Source organism: Panthera uncia, assembly GCF_023721935.1.
Source record: "Panthera uncia isolate 11264 chromosome D3 unlocalized genomic scaffold, Puncia_PCG_1.0 HiC_scaffold_8, whole genome shotgun sequence".
NCBI classification, from domain to species: domain Eukaryota; kingdom Metazoa; phylum Chordata; class Mammalia; order Carnivora; family Felidae; genus Panthera; species Panthera uncia.
The window spans coordinates 37,553,980-37,576,907 of record NW_026057586.1 but is presented as its reverse complement, the minus strand read 5'-3'; the positions used below and the strand labels follow the sequence as shown (position 1 = coordinate 37,576,907).

At 39.5% G+C, this 22,928-nt stretch overlaps 1 protein-coding gene across 13 annotated transcripts in view; it reads left to right on the top strand.

Annotated features, from left to right (window-relative positions):
• The window catches only part of DTNA (dystrobrevin alpha), a 351,322-nt gene that overhangs the window by 291,438 nt on the left and 36,956 nt on the right, over positions 1–22,928 (top strand). For 11 of the 13 annotated variants that reach the window (XM_049620211.1, XM_049620212.1, XM_049620207.1 and 8 more), the window contains one exon: positions 22,461–22,548. In XM_049620211.1, the coding sequence (XP_049476168.1) occupies positions 22,461–22,548 (88 nt within the window). Of the gene's footprint in view, positions 1–1,335; positions 1,417–1,698; positions 1,789–9,668; positions 9,747–10,306; positions 10,400–22,460; positions 22,549–22,928 lie in introns of those variants that run through there. The other 2 variants (XM_049620219.1, XM_049620218.1) reach the window with 2 other exon arrangements.

Sequence of the window (22,928 nt, the reverse complement as noted above, 5' to 3'; positions counted from 1 at the left end):
GCCCTCTCTTTGGTAATGACCCCTAATTCTGGGTTAAGAAAAATTTTCTAATGTAAGCCAAGTGTGGAAGATGACTGTTTGAAACTAGTTTGTAAATATCTGTCACAAGTTTTCACTTTCGCTCATTTGGATGCTTTCGAAGATGGCTGGGATGGCTTTTGGGATTAATGTCACTTCTGGAAACTTGCATTTACGATTCACCCACAGTAGGAATGTGGGATATGTTTAAGTTTTATGATCAACACACATGTATTCCATCTCGTTGAGAAAGTCACCTTTGTATCACTTGGAATGGCCCATTTAAGCCGGGGAATTGGAATTTCAAGATGCAATGGGAAATTTATTACGTACATTCTGAAACATGGTATAATCTCTTCTCAAAATTTGGTGAACTCTGGAGTTCCTGGGGCTAAAAGCTGGAGATCAAACTTGGAAGTATAGTTTCCACATAAGTGATTTCAGGGATTATAACAAGAACTTTTTTAAAAGGGTCTCCTGTTTTTTATACAAAGATTCACTCCCATGTGAGCAAAGAACAGGTGAAGCAAATACTTCTCTTAGAGCTAGCTTGATAAATACGCAGGGTCAAGAGATACTCCAAATCATTTGATCAAATCTCACCAGTAAAGTACCAGGAACTTATTTTATCAATACATGGAGAAGGCTCACAGGAAAGCAGAAACAAAGGTAAGGAAAAGTGGAGTGAGTAATGAACCTAAGATTTCAAATGCCTTTCAGCAGGAAAAAAAAAAAAAAAGAAAAAAGCAACCTCATGTTTCATAAAGCGAACATAATCAGCCTTTTCCCCTGGCGAGGTTTCTGAAGTACCAGTTTCACTGTAATATCCTGGTACATTCAAGTGAGGGTTTGCAGACAATGAGACTCAGAACACTGCTGATTTTTTTCCCTGAGTTCCTGTATTTGCCCATCAGCAGGAACGGGAGATGAAGATGTTCCCCATAATTGTAATTAGAGTAATAAATAGAATGTTGTAGTTGGCGGTATTGCCCCCCCCCTCTAAATTAAGCAGGTCTGTAACAAGGGGAAATGAGGATGCACTTGAACTGCAGAACACCCACAGTGAAATAACATGGTTTAGGCGCTGTGTGTTCCTTTAAGCGCTCCTTTTCAAAGCCACAAGCATATTCAACCATCTTTTCCAAAACAAAATCATAAACTGTAAAATCTGTAAGAGACACGGGCCTGTACATCTATCTAGGGAAGATCTGCCATGATGTTAAGAAAGATGTGCTTTTATTAGGAAACCCTGCATTCTGCAAATGTCAAGCAGAGGTAGACCCCATCCTTACTGAAGGTCGTTTTATATCATTTCAGCTCGGACGGTGCTTATGGTGGATGCGTCTAGATGGATAACATGGCTTCCTCTCCTCTAAAATATCCCTATAATATACTTTGAGCTGTTCTGGTTCCTCCAGGGTGCATGGTACCCATTAACCCAAACTATGATCATTTCCCCTTTTTTCCCATTTTCAGTCCTGTTGGAATGTTCTCTGTGAACCACAGATAACGTTGTTTAAAGATTGCAGTTCTTTCTGTCACCACGGAGGTTAGCCTCTGGTTTCTGTTTTGAGGGTGCTGTTCAATAAAGCTGTGTACACTGAATGCCTTTCCTCTCTGAGTGGGCCTTGCTCTGTCCATGGAAGGTTTTAATGAGGTCTCATTGTTTGCACCCCTCAGGTCACCTGAGGGGATAAGTGCATCCAGCCCTGTGGCTGAAGAGCATTCGCTCATAAAGCTGTATGTAAATCAGCTTGACCACGGCTCACGGTCAGTATCCCAGCGCTCAATCACTAATCGTAGTTAGTAGTTCCATAGCTAGACTGTTAGTCATTCTCCTCCATCACTAAAATCCTCTTCTAGTATGTCTTAGTAGAGATATAGAAGTCTTCCGGGATTTCATGAGATTCCGTGGAGAATTTTCAACTCGAACTGGGCTTCTCAGCTCTTTCCTCTCTTTTCTGCTTATGTTAATTGATTTCACAGCCTCATACCCGTATACATGAGATGCATATATATGAAGAGTACCAAGCCGATCTTCTTCTTTGGATGAAACTCTGCTTTTGTATAGTTTGCAAGACCCCAGTTGGTGATTTCTTAGATTCTTGAATCAAAGAGCCTCTTGGAATGATCTTTAGCACTAATGGCCTAAGACTAGGACAATGCCACATGGCTGGACCATATTGTAGTAAAAAACTTGAGAATTTGTATCCACTATCCTACTAAGTCTGGACCACTCTTCCCCCAGGTCAGGCAGTCTGATTCCTATTTTTTATATATATATTTTTAATGTTTATTCATTTTTGAGAGAGAGAGCACAAGCAGTGGAGGGACAGCGAGAGAGGGAGGCACAGAATCTGAAGCAGGCTCCAGGTTCCGAGCTGTCAGCATAGAGCCCGATGCAGGGCTCAAACCCGTAAACCACAGGATCATGACCTGAGCCGAAGTCAGCTGCTCAACCGACTGAGCTACCCAGGTGCCCCTGATTCCTATTAAAGTAGCAATTTAAAAACGAACTTCATGCTCTCAATGCTTAATTTCTTTTTTTTTTTAATTTTTTTTAACGTTTATTTATTTTTGAGACAGAGAGAGACAGAGCATGAACAGGGGAGGGGCAGAGAGAGAGGGAGACACACAGAATCTGAAACAGGCTCCAGGCTCTGAACTGTCAGCACAGAGCCCGACGCGGGGCTCGAACTCACGGACCGCGAGATCATGACCTGAGCCGAAGTCGGCCGCTTAACCGACTGAGCCACCCAGGCGCCCCTCAATGCTTAATTTCTATCACTTGATAATGCTGGTTGGTGACCCACTGTTTATTTCTTAACCACGTTCATACACGAAGGTCGATGGAAACCCGTCATGCTAAATGTAGGCATAAATTATAGGTCCTGTTCTTCCCACAACTGGAACTGAACCAAACAGATATGACCTAGAGCTCTGCCCTCACTCCTGCCCAAACCCAACTGCGCTTTTTAAAATCTAATAAAACCTAAAACTTAAGCAAGCAAGGATGGCGCTGGTCAGTGTTAAGGCAGCATTAAGAAATTAGGGAGCTTTAGCACACAGGTATTTTATTTAGCCTGAGCTTTTGGCCTTTCGTATTGTGACAGATTGGGGAAAGATAAAGCAGGACAAGGATGAATTGAAATCACCACTGCAGAATCCTCTCTACAAACCCGTGGCATTACTCACCTAGAGTCCTTTACAAGCATACCACTTTGATCTTCAGAAGGCAGTAGGGTATATCTTTGAAGTCTTTTGACACCCTAGCAATACATCTCACACAGATTTATGAGTGTGTATAGCTCTGGTTACCACCACCATCTGCCACAGCCCCCGGTTCTTATTTCCCTTTCTAGCTGTGCACTTGATTCACTTTTCCCTTATGTAAAAGAAAAGAGGAAATTCTCAAAGGCGCTCTCCCTTAAATGTTTGATGTCTTCGTGTGTGTGTGTGTGTGTGTGTGTGTGTGTGTGTGTGTGTGCGCGCGCGCAGTTAGGTACAATGTGGGCCAAAGGACCCAATTCATGGGCTAATTCACCTCATGCATTTTTGTGATCATAACTATATCCCTAAACCTAGATTATTTTCTCATAAATGCGTCAATTTAAGGGAAAAAATGTTGGATCAGTGGAAGTCTATCATCACCACTAGGAAAAGGCTCCAGTAGCCATGTATGGTGTGGCAGCAACATTTTCTAAGCTTATGAAACATAGACTGTCATTATTGTAAGTAGTATTGCCAGGCCCAAAGGGTCCCTTCTCCCCTTCACCACCTTCAGCCCCTGCATCTACTATCTTTGCTGGCATCATGCCCCCTTTGTAAAGTCCCAATCACCTTGTCAAAATCCTTGCCTCGTTTATGGGAGAAAGTTAACCAGGCCTTTCCTCTGTAAAATAAGTTTCTTTACTTACGGCCATCTTTTTCATTAGCCACAACAACATAGTAAAAGTGTGAATGGCTACGTTCTTTTACCTCCAATTTTAGAACCATTTCTTAAAGGTCTCACGTATATTTTCACAAATGCAACCTCTAAATTAATAACTGCTCACAAATCACTTTGTCCGTTATATATATAGCCAGATCTTGTCGCTCTCCCAAATACCAGAAAATTGCTTGTGATTCATAGAGTGTGTCAAACACAATCTAATATGCTGGTTTCTGGTTTGTCACAATGACATTTGGTTAACAACTGATACCATATTAGACTCAGTTACGTGCATGGGGAAGGCACACCATCCACCCCAACCACTCCGCAAATCTGGATTCTTCCCAGTGGAGCAGCATTTGTGAGATTTGTGTTGGTCGACTGATTGGTCAGTTGGTGGATTGGTTTGGGTTTTCAACCACAGAAAGGCTAATCCACTGTGTCTTTTTCAGTTTTTTTCAAACACTTTGCTTATCCTAAGATTCTTTGCCTCACAACCCAGATTTGTTCATCAGACTTAAAACAGTCACACTAAATTCTAAGCATTTGTGCTTTGGTAATCAGAAGTGAATTGAAATAAAATCAAGGCATTGAATTGGCTTCTGAAAATCAACGTTTTCTCCATGGTTCATTTTTTTCTAAGATTAAAGCCCATCCTTTCCAGTCAGGAAAATAGATACATTTATAAATCAGCATCGTAAAATAGACAAACTTATAAGCCGACCACCCTGAAGGTTTCTTCACTCTTTTTCACTCTTTATGTTGTCTGAAATTTCATGAAATTTGAAATAATTACTCTTTGAAGTTAATTCTTTATTCCATGTAGCCCCAGAGCTCCACTAATGTGCTAGTTTTATTTTCAAATTGGAAGTACACTGGTCTTTACACTCCACTCTGTTTCCGTACAAAACTATTAGTGCGTGATTACACCTGCAGCCACCTCCCTTCCGCCCTTCCGTAAGCTTTATTCTCTTCCTGCGGCTGCTTTAGTTCTTCTCTGTGCGTGCCTTGCACCCAGCAAACTTTTCTAGATGCTCTTTTGGCTAAAATGCAATTGACACAGCTTGATGATATCTGGGGGGACGACATAGTAAATGTAGTGAATCACATATGGCCTAAGAATTCTTATTATTTCCTCCACAGTACCTGCTTAAAAGATGGTCTGGCTTTCATGCCAGCCTGAGTTGATGACAACTAATTTTCCCGCTGAAACACTGAGCTATTTTTTATGCTTGTTTGCTGATTTGTAGGGGGCAGATGGTTTGTCTCAGATCTCAGATATGGAAAGCTAGAGAAGGAAAGGAAAACAGAATTTGTCCAGAAATTATCTCGACAAAACTGACTTGTGGACACTTTTTTATGGTTTTTAAATTAGTTTAATGCCCTTGTTGCTAGTCTGGGTTAATTATAGTGAGAGAAATTAAATAAAAAACAGCTTTTTGAGATATAATTGACCTACAATTCAATGAATATATTTAAAATAAGTGCACAATTCAGTAAGTTTTGACATATATAAACAATGCCGTATGTGCATATACACGTATGTGAACATGCACATTAAATGTTCATATATGTTATGAGCATATATGTTTATAAGTGTGCGTGTACACACGTAGAAGTATGGCTATACACTATATGTGTGCATGTGTTTACATACATACATGAGAAGCAAAATTTTGTTCACGATTAACAGTTACTTCAGAAGGGACCAACTTCCATGCTTCACCTGTCTGAACACCACGCAAGGTTATCAGTTATTTAAAATCAATAAAAATGAATATATCTGTTTTTAATTTGCCATTATTCACATATCATTTTCCATTTAACCATCGTGATAAGAATTATTTTACCTTACATAATTTGTTTATGTAATACTGCTGCTCTGTGAGACTACATCCAGGACTTTTATTTAAATTCTTTTATTTTCATGTTTAATAAAAGAAAAAAAATATTTGACCAGGGCTAATATAGTAACACAGCATAAACAAAAGTGGCTTTTAAAACCATATTTCAGGTGTAAGCAAGACTCCAGGGAACATTTCTGTGTGATCACGTTACCTTAGACCACCCCAAAAATGTTTGCGCTTCAGCAAAAATACTGACACCTGTTGTCACCCTTCAAAACCGAAGGTGAATTTTAAATAAATAAATATGAGACATTTTGAACTTGCTCTATTGTTCCAGAACTCATTTTATCATTGTATGTGTGCATATGAAAAAATTTGGGAAAAGGCCATTTATCTTTATAGTTGCTGTTTTCCAGAAGTCTGAAAAGGAATTAGTAAGAACATACAAAATTTTTTAGAAACAAAAAAACCTAAAGGAATATTTCCTGCCTTTTTTTCTTCCAGCAGAGCACATAAACTTCAGATTTACCTTGTCATACCCTCCAGGGTACGATGGTCACCACAGCCATTAATGTTAGTGTGTGCACAGAGGAATGAACTTATACAATGCCAAGGACCTGGTGGGGGGAAAAAAAGAAACAGTGAGAAAAAGAGATATGTGTACAGAGCTTTAGAGATGGTGACCCTGCTTTTCCTCGGGACTCAGATTAGAAAGGATTTATCGTACATGGTCAAGAGGAGCTCCAACTAGTTCCCACCTTCAGAAATTAAAAGGAAGGACACATTTTGATTTGAGAACAAGGCATGTAGAAGAAGGAGAGGCTTTTACAGATAGAGTCGTGTGCAAGCCATTGTTGCATTTTTGCACACTGACATGCCGAAAGCATTATTTCAGGGGAAGAATGTAGGTTTTAATGTGCCTGATCCCAAAGCCCACAATGAATTGGAAATACGACCTAACTTCTCCACACAAACAGCCAAGCTACAAAATGAAAGTTTAAAAATCTAGTATAGTCTGTAAAACATGGTGAGTGTATATTGCTTTGAAGAAATGATAATAAACTATATACTGTTAGTCTCCTCACAACTCAGGAGAAAAGTTTTTCACTCTGCTTTCCTTCCTCGGGCTCTTTGGGAGCCACAAAAGAAATTCTGGTGAAGATACTTCACATGAAAAGTCTTTATAGACCCAAGCCTTAGGTGAAATCTGCCTCTCCTGTGGACTCTGTAAGTTCTTGATCCATTTCATTTAGAAAGAGTGGCTTTTTTTTTTCTTGTCTTCATCATGAACTTGGCTTCCTCTATACATGGTTATATTTTTGGCTTCCCAGAATTTGAGAATTTGAGACTAGTTCTAGGAAGTACAGAAACTATGTGGACAATGAGTACCAAAAGTCAGAAATGCTCTTGGCCCTAGATACTAAGAGCTGTAGCAAAGTGAAGTAAATGGTATATTTCCACAAACTCATAAATGCAGAGAGTGTAATTTCCATATTTTCCAAGAACTGGTTTTCCCAAGAAGTCATGTGGGAGGCAGAAAAAACATAAAAGAATTTTAATGATTTCTTCAAACCCACACTGCCAAGGGCCAGTGCAAAGAAAATGACAACAAAATGAAAAGAGATGTATGCAGATAGAATGTCTGCTCCTCCTCCCTTTGAAGGAGGAAAGGATTTGGGAAGAAGAAGAAAGGAAGAAAAGGAAGAGAAGAGGGGAGACAGGCAAATGGAGTAGGGGAAGGAGAGAGGGGCTCAAAGAATTAGGAGGAAAAGAATAAGGCCACCAAAGGACAATCTGGGCCACTGCTCGTTTCCTGAAATCAGCAGACTTCCTCCTGTGCTAGTGCCTGGCAATGACCAAGTGGCAGGATGCACTCCTGGGGCTCTGCGCACACATAACCTTCTTCCTGTGAGACTTCACTGGAGTAATTGGTGGCAAACGCATCCTCACGGTTGATCCTCTTGTGTTTCTTTTCTTCAGTGGTCCTTTCTTTCTTCTTGTGCATTCAGCACCAGAAGTTGTACCTGTGTAATTATTAGGCTTTTGATTTAAGGAAATACCATCACAATTTCTGGGATTCGAGGGACAAAAAGCATAACGGGGCAGAAGTAGTTACGTTTGGAAGGAAGAATTATTGATATTTCACGCCATGTTTTTAGTGGTCTTGCAGGGACTGGAAACCAGTTATATAATAGGTACATCTATCTTGAGTTCTAAAACAAAAAGTTGGGGAGGGTGGTAATTGGGCAGCAGAGAGACTGTAGTTACTGGATAACGAATACAGAGGGATATGCTTCAGGAGACAAGGTTTGGAATGCTGTTTTGGTGGGATGATGGGAAAATACCAACAATGATGGTGACGTAAGGTGGCTATTTTGTCCTAATGGACAGTTTCATCACCTTAGAAGGGGAAGATCAAAATGCTGGAAAAAAAGATCATTATGTTCATCAAGAAATTAAATTCTCCTAGAACATTAATCATTTCATTCTTAAAGTCAATTCCATTTGTGTAGTTTTAAGTAATAGGTGCATTCCTGAAAAGCTAAGTGAGATCACACATTCAACAAACATGAGTGCCTACTCTCTCCTAGACATTTGCTTTATAAATCAAATTTTATTTTTAAGTTTTCCAGCGACCTTATAGTACATACAATACTAAAACAAGAATTCTAATCACAATATGCATAATCCTAATGTGATATTTACTTGCACATTTGTATTTGTGTGTGTGTGTGCTTCATGGTCTGAAAGAGTGATACTTTGTAATAAATCCTTAAAACTCATAAAGTTTTTAAGATTTTAACTACTTTACAAGCCATCTTAATACGTACATACATTTTAGAACTTGTTGAAAAGTTGGGCAAGTTTTTGATAAGACCTCGTAATTTCAATCCAAGAAATTAACAACTTGCCACCAAACAAATCAGACAGTTAATTTTTGTATTCACCATGAAAGGGGTGGGTGGATAGTTTTAGGTCCACCAGTGTTACAGGGAAAAAATTCTTAACCTGCAAAGGAGCAAGTTCCCTTTAAGCACATTACAAGTACAATTGTAATACCAACAATCAATACTATTTTCCCAGTGAAACATGACCAGTAGATCTTGGGTCACTTTGGCATGGCCACACTTTATGAATTATTATTTCTATTTCTATTTATCCCTTAATAAAACTACACTTTAAACTTCTCAAACTGGCATTTAAATTACTAAATAAAATGAGTATTCCTCATAATGAACCTAAAATGTTAAGAATTTGCTATAATGATGGGATTCTAGTCACCAGTTACAGACACAGGGAAGATGAATATATATTTATAAGGAGCAAAGGTCTATTTCTCTGTTTCTCTGGAAGTTTTCTTTGCAGCTTCTCAGCAAGGGTCAGGTGACTTGTGCCTGGAGTGGTAAAGCACTTCTAATATGACAGCGGTCTCCTAACTAGGTAATTTTCAAGTGTGTATTCAATTCAGAAAGTTGGACAAAATAAGGAAGGCTGGAGAAGTATACTTTTTAAGTGGGATCAAAAGGCTGGCAGGATTTCGTGAACTATTCGACTGTTGACATGATAGTCTGTAATGAATGTTGAATGGATTTTCATGATGTCCAGGCAATGCAATCTATTTGTTAAACAAATTGCAGAGGTCAGCCCGTGGATCATGGATGGTTGTGTAATTGCAACTGTGGTTCTCGGGCCAGGTTTCTACTCCTAGTTCGACTCTGTGGAAATCTGCAAACATCTTGAACATTTCAAAATACCAAGAGAGCTGTCCAAATGGAGCTTGGATCTAGACTTGGGAGTGTCTGTAGCCAGTTCTATTCTTGAATGCATTGCTGTGTTTACCCTCTTCTTGGCTTTCCCATCTTATTAACTAGCTCTCCTCCCGAGGACAGTGAAGTAGAGCAGAACAAACTGCTGGCTAGGGCTGCTCCAGCTTTTCTGAAGGGCAAAGGGTAAGTTAAAGCCAGAGTGTCCTGAAACCCTGAATTAACTCAACTAAAAGTGGAGATTCCTTGTGTCAAAAATGCTTTGTGTTTGAAAGACCGTCTTCGATTTAGCAAAAGCAGCTCTATTATGACCCAACTAACGGCACCAAGTAGTTCTTTTGAGTAGACACATCTGTGTAATTCACTTTCCCTGATTTCCTTTTTTTTAAAATGACTAAACTTCAGATTTGATTTTCCAAAGGATACTTACTCTTTGCTTGCAACCCAATCAATGTGTTTACCGTACAGATGAATTTCTTGGCTTTACTGGCTTGAAGAATGCAATTCTGTTTTCTTAAAAGTTACTTTACCTAATTGGAAATCTTTATTTTTAAACTTAGTGAAATGAAATTGTGTATTTCATTGCTTGGATTTTGCTTGGATTTTTCATAGAACATCACTTATTTTTCCTCTACCTGCTTGCTTTTCCAAATGCCTTTTCTATCACGAACCCACTCCCACCTGCTCTGCCTATTTCTGTCCGCCTCTCCTCCCAACACCCTTTCTTTCCTCCTGCCCTGTTTCAGGATACAGTACAGCCTGAATGTGGCAGACAGGCTGGCTGATGAACATGTTCTCATCGGGTTGTACGTCAACAGGCTCCGGAACAACCCACCATGGTTAGTGCAGGTTTGGCTGCTTGACTGTCCTTAGAGAGGGTAACAGTCTGCTCCCTTGACAAGAAGTCTCAGCAAGGGGCAAGTGGATGCCCTTAGCGACCTAAGGCTCACTAGGTCATCTTTGAATTGATTCAAATTAGACGTCCTTCATGACGTTAGTATGAACACTTTCCACTCATATACCATGGAATTCATATCCTTGTTTAAACATAGCGAAAGGCAAAATTTGTGTAAATGGATGCCATGCTAAATATTAGCCTTCAGTGGATGCCGGACTCTGGGTCTCCCCAGTCAATTGCATTATATGTGCCACGTCAAATGCCCGCAAAATAGTGATGCAAGAATTTTCTTATTCCAAGGACATGGATACCTCCACTGATTTGGAAGACAATGCTCCATTAATTTAAGATTGAAGTAAAAGAGAGGAAAAGTGACAGGATGGGATCATACCATGGAAATCATTTCCCTAATCATAACAGTGGGAGAAATTGTCTTTCAACTCTTCTCTGGCTTACAAATGTTTCTGGGTAGCCATCCTGATAAAGTCTGCTTTCAAGTCCCAGAATATGCAAAGCTTTCTTCCAAATGTGTTAAAATGTATGAATTCAGATAGCACCTGTGTATTCAGATAAAGGCATTCTTAAAGATTTTCTCTTCCTATTTTAATTGCGACGTAGGAGATTCCTCTCATTGGTTAAAGTTACTTGGTTGTGATAATATACATGGGGTAAAAATGAAGATAAGTGGACAGACTATGTATTTATCATATGTTTCAGCCTAGTTTAGACTCCTGATTTACAAATGTGTTTACCCGTTTCTTAGAAATATGTGAATTTTGCTTAGTAACTCTAACTTTCTCTGAACTAAAAGCCAATGGACTTCTTTTTTTTTGTAATTATTAACTATGAAGTGAACCAAGGGATTAAATTGCCTTTAAAATAGCTGGCCTCCTTTCCATTACAATTTCACAAAAAGCATCCCTGAAACACATGATGGCCATTACTCAGTCCTCATCACCTTCGCCACTTGGTATTGTTAGCCACTTCTTTGTTTCTAGAACTCTCCTTCCTGGACTGTTTCCTGTTCCCGATGCCTGTAACTGTTCTTACAAAATTAGTACATGAGGTGTTTTAGGAGATAATGATGTACATCTATTAGAAGTTACATATTTACCTTAATTTGTATCTTAAAAATATATAAGCAGCACCCTAGTTTCATTTTATACCATGTCCTAGTTTCACGAAGATAAAATTAAATAGCACTCTTCGGTTAACCCCACCTTTTGTTCAAAGTTGCCGAGCTTGTAGGTCACACAGTTCCTCTTCTTTATTATATCTCAGCCTCTCAAAAGTATGAGCGAGAAGAGTGACAGCTTTAATCTTACTCCCAGTGAATTTGGTTCCCCAATGTTATATGGTATCTGAAACAATAGAACTCAATATGGAATTACCAAAAAAAAAAAAAAAAATGTATTGACAGTCCTCAAAGAAGAAGTCAATACAGATTCAATCGTGTCTGAAGGCGAAGCTGTGGTCTCACACTGTGTCTTCTCCCCCATAATTCTGAGCACACTCCAGCTACTTCCAGCACTCTTCTTTGACCTTTTCTTAATTAAATTTGTGAGAAAGAAATCTCCAAAGAGGAAATCTCACAGTTTGTCACCACCAGCCCTTTTCCCTACTCAAGTGATTGATCACAATGACTTGATGGTCACTTAAGACAGTAAAACTGTCTCAGCAGAGACACCTCACATCTGCTTGATGAACGCAGGAGGCCATATCTATTTGGAAAACAAAGCAGAATTTAAGACTGACCAACGAAGCCGACTCCTTGTGAATATCTGTTGCCCTCCGTATTTCTCAATGCTTTCTCCTGTTCTTAAAAATTCCCAACTCTTTTTTGAATTTCTCATTTTTCCTGTATTTCCTTTTTGTTGAATTACATCCTCACCATTCCCCACACTTGCCGTGATTATATAAGTGATGGGGTGATGTCTCACCTTCTCTGTCATAATAGTTATAATGCTTCACCATCATTCAACTCTGGTGAGATATGTCAGGGTTATAATCCTAACAGCTACCGTTTTTTAAAACACATGCTTCCTGCTAAGCACTGTGTCAAAACCTTATTTACATAATTTCTCCTAGCCCTTAATGTAAGCCTGTAGAGTAAATACATTCACCCCCATTTTGTAGATCAGGAAAGGTATCAGTTTACAGAGTTCACATGACTCTCCCACAGTCATACAGCTACAAAACAGTGGATCCAGGATTTAACCTACCTCATCCCAAACACCTAACTACTATGCTACATTGCCTCTTATATAACCTACATAAACAGAAAGCCCTCCAGAAAGCTTTTCGTGACACTGCTCCCCACTGCATCTACCCTATATCTATTTCCTGAAGTTGCAAATCCTACTACGTTATTTTTATTTCATTTTGACAGATATTTTGAGCACATACTAGTAATAGGAATGGTGATTGTGTTACCATTTTTGTATTTAGTCTATGCATTGTTGTTTCCCATTGTAATTACAATCTTCAAAAGAGTAGGAATTTTGTCTTCAGTCTCTTGTATCTCATCATGGCAACCTGGATATGAATAATACATTTTACATTACTGGAGTGCTTTGAAAATTACAGAACCCTTTCTTACACATTATTTGCTCATCAAAGCTCTATAAGTTTGGATATTATCAATTCTCTTTCACTGAGAAGTAAATGCTAGCTCTGACACATTAAGAGACTTATCCAACGTCACATGCTAGCAAGGGCTTGCACAGAGGTCTTCTGACACTGGGTCCCATCTATTTTCCACCCCATTCTTCAGGCTCCCTATCTGCACATCCTTCATGAGATGGTCTACAGATAGGAACCTAACTGCTGTTCTTGATTAAAATATTTGTTTTGTCATTATTCATGTATGCTCCTGCTTAACTCTGGGGGACTTTTCCCCATACTAAGGACTTAATACAATGGGAAACTGACTCATTTGTAAATAGTCTGCTGCTAAATTAGAGAAACCCTTGTGTTCCTGCTGGTTCTGATGTCAGATAAGCCAAATAAATTAACTGTGGCTCAAGGGAGAATTCCTGCTGTCTTCCTAATTCAGTGAAGTCTTAAAAGCTTTAACGGTTTTCAGCCACCTTTTCCAATGGGGGAGAAGGGATATCAAAATGTAATGAGTTGAGGGCTTTTTCTGCCCTTCCCTAAAGCTTATCAAGTGCTGGCCTTGCTAGTGGTTTATTGGGACCAACTGATGGGCAGACTAAGAAGATGGGAAACCAGCCCAGAACTTCCAACTCTACCCAACTCTACCCAACTCTAATTATATCCTTGATACCGTATGCATAAGCTTCTGACATAGTATTCTCAGCTCTGAAAAGACCCCCCTCTGTAAGGGAGAGAGTGCAGTTAAAGGCTACAGTCTATCCTTTGATGTCATGATCAATTACTGTCACTTAATTAGACCCCTGATTGCACATAAATAGGTTAAAATTTTTTCTGCTTATGTTTTTCTCTTAAGAAAATTTATTTAAATAATTTTTATATTGTATAAATATCCATACCAATAAATTATATATTTGGTTCCATTTCTGGATTTCATAGATGGGGTCTAAATTATTATCGACTTGCCTGCTTAAAACCTTTTAATAGATTTCTACTGCACTTGGTTTGCACCCCAGCCCTGACCATGGCCTACAGGCCTGTGCACGACCCAGCCCTTGCCTAGCCCCATACCAGCCTCAGTGTCATGGGCTTCTCCCAACTCAGTCACAATACTTAGCAGCATCCACTTTGATCAGCCCTACAAACAGTTCCTAAAACTGCCTCAAGACCATGTTACTAGTTCTACCCTATGCCAAGAACATTCTTCCCATTTGACCCTTGACATCGCCTGCCATACACCCATGCTCTGACCTCCCTTACATGTATGTAAAGGCTGCTTCTCTGGCTTTAAACTCAGATTAAAGGCATCTCCTTAAGTAGGTCTCCCAAACTAGTCTCTATCATGGCCTACCATTTATTTCATTCTTTCCAGAACTGCAATCATTGGTTGATAAGTTGGTTGGTTGGTTAGTTTACCAGCTATCTTCGCCGTGAAGCAGGGAGTTTCTCTGACTTGTTCATTGCCATATCTCTGGCACCTAACACAGAGCCTGGCGCACAGTAGGTGCACAATAAATATCTGTTAATGTCATGGGATATTGATAGTGCTATCGGTATAAAATTCCCTCTCACCCTAAACAAAATTATTAGAAGTTCTTGGCAAATCTTTTTTACTAGTAAAATAAAGATTTCTACTTTTAAAATAAATCACCTATTATAAATTAGCCCTTTAGTTGAACATTTTGTGTAAGAGTATAAAGTAGGTGAAAAAGCAAAGTATTCAGCTTTGCCTATGGAGCAGTGGTAAACCTGGGTAACCCAAGTATCAACAATTCACTGACATGGGGAAAATGACTGATGGGGGGCAAAGAAAAAAGAAAAACTAAAACTGATATTGGGAAAGAATCTATTTGTCACTTTAACGTTCTCTGATTTCTTCCACTTTGTATTCATTTTCTAGACCTACTATAACAAAATACCACAGACTTTGTATCTTTGACAACAGAAATTTATTTTCTCACAGTTCTGGAGGCTGGAGGTCCAAGACCAAGGTGCCGGCAGGGCTGGTTTCTCCTGAGGTCCCTCTCCTTGGCCTCAGATGGCTGCCATCTTGCCGTGTTCTTACATGGCCTTTTTTCTGTGCAGAAACATCTCTAGCTCTCTTCCTCTTCTTATAAGGACACCAATCATATTGGCTTAGGGCCCCACCCCTACGACCTCATTTTACCTTAATTAACCTCTTTAAAAGACCTACTCCAAATACGGTCACATTCTGAGGCACTGGGGGTTGGGGCTTCAACACATGAATTTTGGGGAAGACACAGTTCAATCCATGACAACATCAACACTAAATCCGCTGAAGTGTATGCCTTTAATATTTTTAATATGTAAGCTAAAAATTTGACCCTTTTCAGTAAAGGTTGATTTTGAAAAATGTAAATGTGTTGCAGTCTGTTGAAAGAAAAAAATTATTATCTGCACTCACTGAAAGTATCTCTTTTATATGAGTTTTCATTTCCGTATCAATACTATTTTTTTTCTTCCATAAGATGTTTAGGAGTTTCAGGTATAAAACAAGACTCCTGAGAAAGGTATTCCCTTAGAATTCTAGAAATATCAATCTGAAGAATATCATACCACCAGCGTGCATATCTGCATTGACTACATTGTACACAGAAGTTTTCTCAGAATACTCAGATGGGAAATTGATTTTAAGATGAGCTCATTTCTCGGGGCCCCTGGGTGGCTCAGTCAGTTGAGTGTTTGACTTCAGCTCAGGTCATGGTCTCACAGCTTGTGAGTTCAAGCCCCGTGTTGGGCCCTGTGCTGACAGCCTGGAGCCTGCTTCAGATTCTGTGTCTCCCTCTCTCTTTGCCCCTACCCTACTCGCACTCTGTCTCTCTCTGTCAAAAATAAATAAACATTTTTTTAACTTTATAAAAAAAAAGATGAGTTCATTTCTCTGATTCTAATACATTTTCAGTTTCCATGGAAAACAAGAGAGACACTACCAATCCGATGAGGTCATTGATGCAAATTAGCTAGTGTAGAACTAGGCACATGGGGGAATGACTCAATAGTGATTCCTTATTTAATTTTGAATAGGATTAAAGGCATACAATAAAGTAGATTTAAAATCTCCTATTGTAAAACCTGTCCATTATAATATGGTAGAAAAAAATGATAGCTCATGGGTATTCATCAATATTGTTAACTGGATGACCTTCAGAGTATGTTTTCTCCAAATGCGCTCAAATAAAGAACTTGGCATGGGACCTGGTCTCATATGTTGCTTGATAAATTGTATAAAAGGGACATTTGCGGGGCGCCTGGGTGGCTTGGTCGGTTAAGCGTCCGACTTCGGCTCAGGTCATGATCTCACGGGCCGTGAGTTCAAGCCCCGCGTCGGGCTCTGTGCTGACAGCTCAGAGCCTGGAACCTGTTTCAGATTCTGTGTCTCCCTCTCTCTCTGCCCCTCCCCTGTTCATGCTTTGTCTCTCTCTGTCTCAAAAATAAATAAAAACGTTAAAATAAATAAATAAATAAATAAATAAATAAATAAATAAAAGGGACATTTGATTACAAATAAATGGCAGTGTTGCCACTTTGGGGAAACAAGAGAAAGCTGTCACTGTTCAGCTAACTCGTCCCTCTGTTTAGGAAATCAGAAATGTAAAGTCCCCCTAGGGCTTCCGTAAAATCTTTCATTGATTCAACTAAATGGTCTTACTTCTTTTTTGGTATACCCTAGAATACTGGCCAGTAACCAACCAAACGTTCGAGAGCAAAAAGCTAAGTTATAGGTAAGGAGATGATCATGCAAAAATGATTATAGTGAGACAGTGTTACCTGCTTTGTAGAGGTAAAAGTAAAAGGAATACTCCCATAGAGTCTCACCGTGTGCCCTGGCACTGCTCTAAACGGTACATAATAATCCTCCCAGCACACCAGGAGGTATATTATCACTATATCCCTGTATTATAGGTGAAAGAACTGAAGCACAGAAAGGTTAAGTGATTTGCCCAAGGTCAGACAGCTTGTAACTAAGAGGGCTGAGGTTTGAATTCAGAAATGATCCAGTCCCACCTCGCACCCACTCTTATATATATATCATTCCTATCTGTATTCACCCCTAAGAGTAAGCATTTCTTCTGAGTGGGAGCTTACCTTTTTCAGATACCATCATCTGCTCTCCTAATCTTTAAAACAACAACAGAATTTGAACCAAAGAGAATTTGCCATGACTGCAGGTGGGGAAGATCTGATGTTGATAAATATGGAAGAGTGTAATGACATTTCTGTGAACCTTAACACCTAAAAAGAGCAGATAAGGAATCTGCATCCGGCAACTGAGTGTATCTTGATTCCAATTCCGCCAAATGTGAAGACTTCACAGTTCAATTTTAGACGGCATGGTTAGTGTTAAAGTACTGTGTTTTATCTTTACCCTTCTGATTTTCCCAGTGTTGAGAATGCACGCAGAGCCAAGAAGGATATAGAAACGTGGACCAAAGTCCATGACGCTGCAAGCCAGAGAGCTAACCTGTGTTTGTTCTTTTGTCCAACTAACGCTTAGGCACTTCCTGCTGTGTTCCAAGTGCTGTGCTAAACATTCAAGATCTAATGGTGACAAAATGGAACCATTCTTTCCTCAAAAAAGCTACAGTTTAGTAAAGGATAAAGACAAGTGAAAAAGCAATGAAAACGCAAAAGGGTAACAGGTACAATAAGGGCAGTGAGATGCCGTGGGATATGTGAGGAGCAAAATCCCGAATTTAGAGGTTGGAAGTGAGGGTAGGAAATGGCAGCTGAAGCCAACAGCAGGATGATGAGGAATCGGCCAAGTGGAAGCGGGTGGAGGAGGCAGAGAGATCGTTCAGAGCAGAGAAAATGTGGAACTTCTTGAGGAACTTGACCCGGTAAGGCTGCTAGAGTACCAGGGGTAAAGGATGAAGCTAGGTTATGCAGGACCTTCTGAGTCTTATGGAGGAGTTTGAAAACTGAGAACCCATTGAAAGATTTTATGCATAGGAATGTTACAGCCAAATTCATTTTTAAAAGATCACCGACCACAGGATGCAAAATGAATTGGAGGGAAGACTAAGTCTAAAATGGGAAGAACCTATTGAGAGGGCTTCATGACAATTCTGGATGACAGTGGCCTGGAACACACCCGTGACCATTGGAACGGAAGGAAATGGAGAGTTTGAAGAGGGTGGAATGCATGGCCTTGGTGTTACAACAGTGAGCTGATAAAGTCAGGGTGTCGATAAAGGAGTTTGAAGGCATCCCTATAAGGATGCCATTATCCTGGTAAGTTTTATCATTTTTATCCAGGAAGATTGCCATTTCATGATTTCCTATCTTTTCCTTTTAAGCCAGTCGTTAAAGAGACACCAGTTGAAGCTTTGAGAGTTAGTTCATTTCCCTCCACGTTCGTTAGTCCCCTAAAACCACTTCTTGGGCCCCAGAATCACTTTGCTCCTTTCCGCCCCACCTCTCTTCTGCTCACTGTGCTCCCAAAGGCCTGAACGGGCTCTATTCCCATAGCATGTTGCTCTCAACCAACTGCGAAACAACCTGATCAAGTAAACCTCCACTTCAGGGCGACTAGGAATGCCTTCTCAAGCGGTAATCCTCCTCTCAGCTGTTTGCATTTTAATAGAAGAGTAGTGCCTGAGGCCCAGTGGCCTTAAAAAATTAATCTCTGGTGATAAAATTCCTTTCACCTGTTCAGGAAGATGGAAAAATATTAAGAGAAAACTTAGAAGTATTTCCGCTGCCCTTTAGACCACATTAGTATTTGGTTGACTGTCCTGCCTGGGAAGTCAGTACAGGCTTATAGAGAAACCAAAGAAATGTGAACAAACCCTGGGTTCCCAGAAACCTTTGCTAAATCACAGTTTAGTAGGCCCTACCTCAGCCGAGGCCACTTAAGTTTCTTAGGATGCCATTTTGAATCACTGGCAACACACAATGGCCATGCATTTAAGGTAGAAAGTGGAGAGCTTTCAAAATAATAGATTTTTCTGCTCTGAAATACAGTCTACACAGCAGCCACTTTTCAATTCATCATGGTCTTGTAGCAAGATTACTGATTATAAAGTCTTGAAATGAATAGCCAGGGATGGAGAAAGCGTTGGAATCGGTATTTCTCTAACGATTTGGGGATTATTGGCCATTCATTTTCAACTATTTGTAATTGGAGTCTTGAAATAATGGAATTTATCAGAGGAATGCCTCATTCACCCTTGTATAATTTGAACATACTAAAATGGCACATGTGGACTCATAAATCGTTTGTGTGCACAAAGGGGTAATATATCACTCCACCCCTCATTCACTCAGGGCTGGGGGAGGGAAGGCACGGAAGTATGAGTTATAGCTTACTAGACAGGATCCCATAACTTCACGTCTTACATCTCCAAGAGGCTTTTTTAATGTAGCCTTTATATTATTTATACTTGCTGGTCATTCATGATAAAAGGCACTTTTATCATGAGGTTTTTTATCAGTTTTTTTTATTATTTATTTATCAAAACACACGCAAATGTTTTTGACAAAGTCACTTTCAGGCAAACAGATCATTGCTCTGGGCTAAGAGCAGCGGCCCTGTTGTCTACACAGACTGTGCTGAAATTAGGCATATTATTTCTAATACCAGCCAGAAATGATAAACACGTTAAAATCAAATTAAATTGTTTTCTTTGTGGGGTAGTTTTATGTTTAAAGTGAACACACTGTGACTTTTTTATTAAAGCGATGACAAGAAATTCAGTTATTATTTTTAACCACTACAGAGTGCAGACGTTGTGTTATAGAGACAAACATCTGCTTTATGGCATCAGTTCTCCAGAACTAACACCTTTTGCTGTTAGAATTATTTCTTACTCCAAGTCTTTGTTATGCTGATTGAAATCTCAGTCTCTGGGGATTGGTACCACACATATGTGAGCCTGGAACCTAGAATTTTCTGGGTTAAGGAGTGTTTATAAAATACCATAGATGCTGCATGGATATCAAATACTCATAAAAAATTATTTCTTTTATATGGTTTACATTTGGGGTTTATTTCATGTGTTTAGATTTTCCATTTTATTCTCAAGATCTTCTAGATCCTTGCCACTGAAAGTTTTGTCCTTAGACCAGCAGTATCAGTGTATCTTGGAAGCTTCCTTAGGAATGCAGATTCTCAGGTTCTACCCCACGCAACCTACCCTATCACCCCCAGCTACAGAACGAGGAACTACATTTTTTACAAGATCTCCCAGTCATACGTATGTACGCTAATACTTGAAAAGTCCTACTCTACATGGTTGTCGGATGGGAGTATTTTGAAGGAGACATGAATCATGAATGAATCTGAACAGGTTGCTTAAGAAGCAGAATAATGTGTTCTAGGCATCGTATTAGCTTGATGTGTTTTACATGCATTATCTCCTATGGACAAAAGGAAAAGAGAAGAGTTTTTATTGAGGGTAGAGAAGTGACTTAGTAAATGTAGATATTCAGGAATATTCTACGTGGTTATTGTAGCCCAGAGAAAAGGGCTAAATCTAAAGTGGAAGTATTCAGGATAACAACAGGTATAGTTTACACGTGTGAGGAGTATAGACTGGTACAGAGATGATGGATACAGGAATGTTTTCTGAATGATAAGAGACAATGTTACAGGAATGGATTCAGCCAGCCAGGGAAGAGCGATTTGGAAGTGACACAGCTAATATTCTGGAAGCACATAATGATGTTCACTCACCTTCTCACTTTTGAACAAAAATTAAAAGACTGGGTTGCATATTTACTTTATGTGTGAACATACATGTAAATAATATACGTGCATGTTGCTTCTTGTGGATTCAAGTCTTTGCAGTGGATGATTCTTACAACCTTACCACTGGCATAGAAGTGTGTTACTTTCAGTGTATACTCATGAGTAATGACCTTTTTTCTTTAAGAATCATGGGCGGGGAATATAAATGGAGGAGAATATATTTAAGGATGAGAGAAACTAGTTTCTATTCTTGATTCTGACCCGGTACTCACCATGATAACCGATAAGCCAAACTGTAACCATCTAGCCGGTTAACAGCATTGGCATTACTGGTATGTTTCATAGAAACTTTTTAATGGCATGCAAAACTTACTCTTAAGTGAAGGGCCTTCTCAAATACGGGGGAGTTGATAATGCGTCTATTTGCTTTAGTTTTTTTAGGGACTCAGATCATCCTTATTCTAGTATTAACAATCTACAATTATAAGAGACAATAAACAATTCCCATTAATGTCATTAGAAGCCACTCCTATAATTCCACTGCTCTAGAAGTAAATAGAAAATGGCAAGTTACCTGGGTAGTAATATTATAGTTAACAGTTTGTATTAGTTATCTATTGCCTCGTAACTAATTGTCCAAAAACTTAGCAGCTTAATGGAACAAACATTTACTATCCCACAGTGGGTCAGGAATCCGGCATGGTGCCTGTGACTCAAGGCTTGTCATGTGGTTGCAATCAAGCTGTTAGCTGGGGCTGCTATCTTATCTAAAGGGTCTATGTGTGGGATTTCATTCACAAGGTTATTATTGGCTAGCTTTGGTTCTTTATCACATGGGCCTTTCCATGGGCTGCTTGATGACATGGCAGCTAGCTTCCCACAGAACAAGCCATCCAATGAGCTCAAGAGAGAGAAATCATACTCAGGATGGAAACCATGGTCTTAATCTTGAAAGTGACATTCCATTACTTCTGTCCATGAAACTGAATAGAAACTGACTGTTTCTATTCATTAAGAGCAAGCCAGTAAGTCCAGCCCATACTAAAGGAGGAGGATTACACACACAAGGGTGAATACCAGGAGGTAGGTATCACTGCAGGCTGACCACAACTGGGTTTGGTTTTTGTTTTTTTGGTTTTTTTGGTGCTTCCATATTTTCTGACATGCCCATTGTGGACATGTATTTCTTACGTAATAAGGAAGTAAAAATGTTAAAGGCAATAAAACTGAAGAGAAAATATTACTTTTTAAAGTTTTATTTATTTATTTATTTATTTGAGAGAGAGAGAGAGAGCATACAGGAGGAACAGAGAAAGAGAGAAAGAGAGAGAGAGAGAGAGAGAGAGAGAGAGAGAATCCCAAGCAGGCTCCTTGCTGTCAGCACAGAAAAAGAGAAAATATTCTTTTATCAGAAATGTTGATGAGAAAAGTAACTTGTTTGGAGTTTTCTTAGTAAGACATTTAATTGACTGAAGACAGGATTTATTAACGCAACTTCCTGGCCACGTGTTAGATCGTGCCATGAATCCACGTCTGAGATCGTGAACCTAACAGGATTTCATATAGCTTTCAAATTTTTACACCGAAAAATTGAAATAGCAAGCGCCTCTGGTGGTAATATACATCCATCCGTCTTTCTCACTGCCTCACGGTCTTCTTCTTGCTCTGTTCTCAATAGCATGCTTGAGAGTTCGAACCGGCTCGATGAAGAACACAGACTGATCGCCAGGTACGCGGCAAGACTGGCAGCAGAGTCCGCTTCGTCTGTAAGTAGTTTGAGTGAGAGTCTGTCATGTTCACTGTTATCCTTACAGTTGGTGCGACGACAGCAAAGCTGAGAACTTGTTACTGTGTGACCTGCAGGACCTAAACACGAGCCTTCTACTTCTATTTTTCACTGTCCGGCTATGGGTCTGGTGTGGCATAAATCATAGCTTTAGGTATTCTGTTACAACACTGCTGAACCAGCCCAACACCGGTGTGTCTGGATAATTCCTGATCAGTTAAGAGAAAGAGGAATGACTCAAATCCACAACTGGCTCAGATAAGTTTCCACTTTTATCGATATGTAGTATATACAAGAAACAGAAAACTATGTACTGAAATCAGAGGAAAAACCTGGATCACAGCTCGAAGCTGCCATTCG